This window comes from Pristiophorus japonicus, chromosome 2 (genome assembly GCF_044704955.1).
Source record: "Pristiophorus japonicus isolate sPriJap1 chromosome 2, sPriJap1.hap1, whole genome shotgun sequence".
NCBI lineage: Eukaryota > Metazoa > Chordata > Chondrichthyes > Pristiophoridae > Pristiophorus > Pristiophorus japonicus.
In genome coordinates this window covers 141,204,791-141,211,124 of record NC_091978.1, presented here as the reverse complement: position 1 = coordinate 141,211,124, position 6,334 = coordinate 141,204,791, and the positions used below count along the sequence as shown (strand labels likewise).

The following is a 6,334-nucleotide window of genomic DNA, read 5'->3' as shown; positions in this document are numbered from 1 at the left end:
TCTGGTGAACCTTCGCTGCACTCCCTCAATAGCAAGAATGTCCTTCCTCAGGTTAGGAGACCAAAACTGTACACAATACTCCAGGTGTGGCCTCACCAAGGCCCTGTACAATTGTAGCAACACCTCCCTGCCCTTGTACTCAAATCCCCTCGCTATGAAGGCCAACATGCCATTTGCTTTCTTAACCGCCTGCTGTACCTGCATGCCAACCTTCAATGACTGATGTACCATGACACCCAGGTCTCTTTGCACCTCCCCTTTTCCTAATCTGTCACCATTCAGATAATAGTCTGTCTCTCTGTTTTTACCACCAAAGTGGATAACCTCACATTTATCCACATTATACTTCATCTGCCATGCATTTGCCCACTCACCTAACCTATCCAAGTCGCTCTGCAGCCTCATAGAATCCTCCTTGCAGCTCACACTGCCACCCAACTTAGTGTCATCCGCAAATTTGGAGATACTACATTTAATCCCCTCGTCTAAATCATTAATGTACAGTGTAAACAGCTGGGGCCCCAGCACAGAACCTTGCGGTACCCCACTAGTCACTGCCTGCCATTCTGAAAAGTCCCCATTTACTCCTACTCTTTGCTTCCTGTCTGACAACCAGTTCTCAATCCATGTCAGCACACTACCCCCAATCCCATGTGCTTTAACTTTGCACATTAATCTCTTGTGTGGGACCTTGTCGAAAGCCTTCTGAAAGTCCAAATATACCACATCAACTGGTTCTCCCTTGTCCACTCTACTGGAAACATCCTCAAAAAATTCCAGAAGATTTGTCAAGCATGATTTCCCTTTCACAAATCCATGCTGACTTGGACCTATCATATTACCTCTTTCCAAATGCACTGCTATGACATCCTTAATAATTGATTCCATCATTTTACCCACTACCGATATCAGGCTGACCGGTCTGTAATTCCCTGTTTTCTCTCTCCCTCCTTTTTTAAAAAGTGGGGTTACATTGGCTACCCTCCACTCCATAGGAACTGATCCAGAGTCAATGGAATGTTGGAAAATGACTGTCAATGCATCCACTATTTCCAAGGCCACCTCCTTAAGTACTCTGGGATGCAGTCCATCAGGCCCTGGGGATTTATCGGCCTTCAATCCCATCAATTTCCCCAACACAATTTCCCGACTAATAAGGATTTCCCTCAGTTCCTCCTCCTTACTAGACCCTCCGACCCCTTTTATATCCGGAAGGTTGTTTGTGTCCTCCTCAGTGAATACCGAACCAAAGTACTTGTTCAATTGGTCCGCCATTTCTTTGTTCCCCGTTATGACTTCCCCTGATTCTGACTGCAGGGGACCTACGTTTGTCTTTACTAACCTTTTTCTCTTTACATATCTATAGAAACTTTTGCAATCAGTCTTAATGTTCCCTGCAAGCTTCTTCTCGTACTCCATTTTCCCTGCCCTAATCAAACCCTTTGTCCTCCTCTGCTGAGTTCTAAATTTCTCCCAGTCCCCGGGTTCGTTGCTATTTCTGGCCAATTTGTATGCCACTTCCTTGGCTTTAATGCTATCCCTAATTTCCCTTGATAGCCACGGTTGAGCCACCTTCCCTTTTTTATTTTTACGACAGACAGGAATGTACAATTGTTGTAGTTCATCCATGCGGTCTCTAAATGTCTGCCATTGCCCATCCACAGTCAACCCCTTCAGTATCATTCGCCAATCTATCCTAGCCAATTCACGCCTCATACCTTCAAAGTTACCCTTCTTTAAGTTCTGGACCATGGTCTCTGAATTAACTGTTTCATTCTCCATCCTAATGCAGAATTCCACCATATTATGGTCACTCTTCCACAAGGGGCCTCGCACAACGAGATTGCTAATTAATCCTCTCTCATTACACAACACCCAGTCTAAGATGGCCTCCCCCCTAGTTGGTTCCTCGACATATTGGTCTAAAAAACCATCCCTTATGCACTCCAGGAAATCCTCCTCTACCGTATTGCTTCCAGTTTGGTTAACCCAATCTATGTGCATATTAAAGTCACCCATTATAACTGCTGCACCTTTATTGCACGCACCCCTAATTTCATGTTTGATGCCCTCCCCAACATCACTACTACTGTTTGGAGGTCTGTACACAACTCCCACTAACGTTTTTTGCCCTTTGGTATTCTGCAGCTCTACCCATATAGATTCCACATCATCCAAGCTAATGTCCTTCCGAACTATTGCCTTAATTTGCTCCTTAACCAGCAATGCTACCCCACCTCCTTTTCCTTTTATTCTATCTTTCCTGAATGTTGAATACCACTGGATGTTGAGTTCCCAGCCCTGATCATCCTGGAGCCACGTCTCCGTAATCCCAATCACATCATATTTGTTAACATCTATTTGCACAGTTAATTCATCCACTTTATTGCGGATACTCCTTGCATTAAGACACAAAGCCTTCAGGCTTGTTCTTTTAACACCCTTTGTCCTTTTAGAATTTTGCTGTACAGTGGCCCTTTTTGTTCTTTGCCTTGGGTTTCTCTGCCCTCCACTTTTCCTCATCTCCTTTCTGTCTTTTGCTTTTGCCTCCTTTTTGTTTCCCTCTGTCTCCCTGCATTGGTTCCCATCCCCCTGCCATATCAGTTTAAATCCTCCCCAACAGCACTAGCAAACACTCCCCCTAGGACATTGGTTCCGGTCCTGCCCAGGTGCAGACCGTCTGGTTTGTAGTGGTCCCACCTCCCCCAGAACCGGTTCCAATGCCCCAGGAATTTGAATCCCTCCCTGTTGCACCACTGCTCAAGCCACGTATTGATCTGCGCTATCCTGCGATTCCTACTCTGACTATCACGTGGCACTGGTAGCAATCCCGAGATTACTACTTTTGAGGTCCTACTTTTTAATTTAGCTCCTAGCTCCTTAAATTCGTTTCGTAGGACCTCATCCCTTTTTTTACCTATGTCGTTGGTACCAATGTGCACCACGACAACTGGCTGTTCTTCCTCCCTTTTTACGACACATGCGATCTTTATTGGAAATTTAGCCCAACTCGCGAAGTCACTGAGTTAATAGCAAAATCTCGCGTTTTTTTTTCAGGCAATGACGCAATGATGCTGGGCGGGAGTTGAACAGCATGATAGTACTCCGATTGGTCAGTGCGCACCTGTGCCGCTCAGCATTGGCTCCGGGGATTGGAATGCTCGCTGGGGGCACACGCATAAGGATTGGAACCTTTGGTAACAGATGTTCCATTCCTGCACTGCGAGCACTCAGCGCTCTCTTCGTGCACACCCGACTCGTGGCTTGCGTTGCTGGGGACCCAGCCAGAGGCCGCACGTGGTGCACTGCTTTCCATAGCCCTTCAATTCAAATCATCCAAATGAAAGAGCATGGGGTGTGCTTCAAGGGCTGAAAGCATTGTCAGGAGTGAAGTGATGAAAGTGGGAACTGCCACTCATTCAGAGATAAAGAAAGAAAAATAAAGACTTGCATTTATATAGCGCCTTTCATGACCACCGGACGCCCCAAAGCACTTTACAGCCAATGAAGTATTTTTGAAGTATAGTCACTGTTGTAATGTAGCAAAAGTTGTACTATGAACGTCGGGAATGTGAATTGGAAATAATAGAAATATACAACTATAATAACCGGGAGCTCACCACGTTGGACTGTTTCAGGAACTCCTTGACGGCTTTGTCGAACTTATTTTGCAGCTTCGGAGTACGTGGCCTAAAGTGCTCAGGAAATACTGAGCATGCGCAGCAGGTCAGTGAGCATCTTGTATAGTATTACTTTGTTCCTTGAAGATGGTACAGGCAGCTTTTGGTGCTGTGATGGAAATGGTAAATTGCCTATAGGGCAGTGAACTGTGGAGCAAGACTTTGGCTCTCACTCCTGCGACGGACCTGTGTAACAGGGGGAACTCCGGAGCCTGTACACCAGCCTGAGGTGGCCCGCTCAGGGCCCTCCCATGTCAGACATGAGTCGCCAAATTGATCGGTGGATACCGAGCACACAACGCAGAGGAACTTGACCGAGCCCATAGTGGTCTGGGCCCAAATGTCACTGACCGTCAGACCCCACATCAATATCGTTAGCACTGTCACACGCCTCGCTTAGACTTTGAAAAAATGGGCATTACAAAGTCTTAATTATTTGCTTAGAATCAAAGAATTTCATGCTTACCTGATACTGAAAAATCTCCCGCCCGAAACTCAAAAATAGCAACGTGGTGATAACAGGTTGGATTATTTTAAAAAAAAATTTGTAAAGCATTTTCAGATGCAGTAATATAGTTTTTGTAAAGAGCCGTGACCTGTTAGCGATTAAATAAAGCCACGAATGAGGTTTATAAACCAACTATCAATCTATACTAGTTTTGAATAAGAACATAAAAACGTAAGAAATAGGACCAGAAGTAGGCCATATGGCCCCTCGAGCCTGCTCTGCCATTTAATAAGATTTTGGCTAATCCGATCCTTGCCTCAACTCCACTTCCCTGCCCTCTCCTCATAACCCTTGACTTCCTTATCTTTCAAAAATCTGTCTAGCTCCAACTTAAATATATTTTTGTTTGAAAAAAATATATTCTATACCAAATCTCATGATTTTAACAGTTTGTCTCCTGATTTATGAGGCGGTGTGGTTGGCAATACCGTGTGTGAGTCCGATCGTCTTCTGAAAAGTTTCTTCTACCACTAGAAAATTGTTAAAATCTGACTTCTGTCCTATAGACATGAATCGAAACACTATTTCCCTCAGGTACACAAGCCAAATACCTGCTGGTTTACCAACATTACCCCATTTATAAACACATGGCTCCATGACCAGTGAATGGACCAGATTTCCATGCAAATTCTGAAGTTATTTTTTTATTTTAAAGAGAGCAGATTTACATCTCATATTACAAGTGATCTGTTCCATACATTACCCATAATAATATGGAAATAAGAATGAGGGTAGCCTAACTGATTCCTGAGGCTTTAAAGGCAAGCAAATATAATTTCAGCTCTGCAGTATTCAGGTGAACAGGATGCACCATGAGGAAACATGAAATACCCAATGCCTCATAACTTAGGAGTCCCAAAGTATTCTAATATTTCCATTTTATATTCTGTTTGCATAACTTATATGGTGAATTGTTTTTAAGCAAATTAGTTTGTTGGAATTTATTATAAATGCAAAAGGTACTAGGGTCTGTGACACTTCTGTCGTATGCCTCCACATCTCAGTTGTTGCTATCAGCTGTTAATAAATCCTATGTAATTGACTACCTATTAAATTCACTGGGTCATTTGAGCCATAAATACTAATACTTTCTGTGGAGGGATGTGATCGCGGCCCAGGACAGGTGTGAGTTCGGGGCCAGGGGCAGCACGGGCTAGCCCACACTGTGATATGTGTGCACTAGGTCTGTGCAGCAGAGCAGGTCTCCAGTGGTCTTGGGTAATCCTTGCCACTGGACCAAGACTCTGTCATGCCCACCGGCCACCACACGTTAAAAAAATCGACGTGCAGGCATCTTCCACCTTTGAGGATGTAGTTTGGGTTCTTCTTTCGAAACACCTATGATCTCATCCTTTTTTTTGGTGTGGAAGCAAGCCATCCTCGTTTTGAGGGACTGCCTATGATGATAATGGGTCAGAGTTCAAACTCTCAAAGTCATCCCACCATTTAGTTCAACTGGAGCTGCTACAGCTGGAGGACAGTCTGTTTTTTGAGGGATAACTGGAAATTTCAGAAAAATGCTTTAAAAAAAACATATTAGTATATCTGGTTGACGTGTCTTCTGACTTGGAATGGTTGATTATTGAAGGTTCCTAATGTTCCCGGTGAAGTTCAGCAGTGGGTGCCACCTCCGCCCCCGGGCCATTGGTGCACGGGGCAGTCCCGAGGCCAGCTCCCCGGCACGCGCTGACGCTCTCGCGAGAATCACAGACCGACAGTTGGACGTCTCGCACGGTAAACCTGCGGTAGCAATGGCCGCAATACGAAGAATCCTTGCTCTGCAGCACCTCGGCTCCCGGCATTGGCAGCCGGGCGGTTTGTGCAAACTTGCCTCTAACCGTCAGGCGGGGCCAGTGCGGCGAGCCGGGCTCTGCCTGGCGGTTATTTGCGGTGTTGGAGGCGCGGCGCTCGGCTCCTGGTCTTATTATTACATGGAGTCGGAGACGAAGATGGGCAGGAGGTTCCCCTACGGTGATGTGCGTGTGCCGACAGTAAAAGCCAAGGGAAAGGCCAAGGTAAGAGCCAGCGCGGTGTTTTGCGGGGCGGGGGAGCCGGGCTGCAGTGTCGGGAGACTGATGAGCATCTCGGTGTTGTCACTGGATGCTGCCCGTGTCATCAAATCCGCCTCAATCTGACACTTCACGGA

General features: G+C 45.7%; 1 protein-coding gene across 2 annotated transcripts in view; it reads left to right on the top strand.

Annotated features, from left to right (window-relative positions):
• Positions 1-5,939: 5,939 nt before the first annotated feature.
• Positions 5,940-6,334, top strand: part of micu3a (mitochondrial calcium uptake family, member 3a) — a 341,423-nt gene continuing 341,028 nt past the window's right edge. For both annotated transcript variants that reach the window (XM_070869807.1, XM_070869800.1), the window contains exon 1: positions 5,940-6,203. In XM_070869807.1, the coding sequence (XP_070725908.1) occupies positions 5,940-6,203 (264 nt within the window). The remainder of the gene's footprint in view (positions 6,204-6,334) is intronic.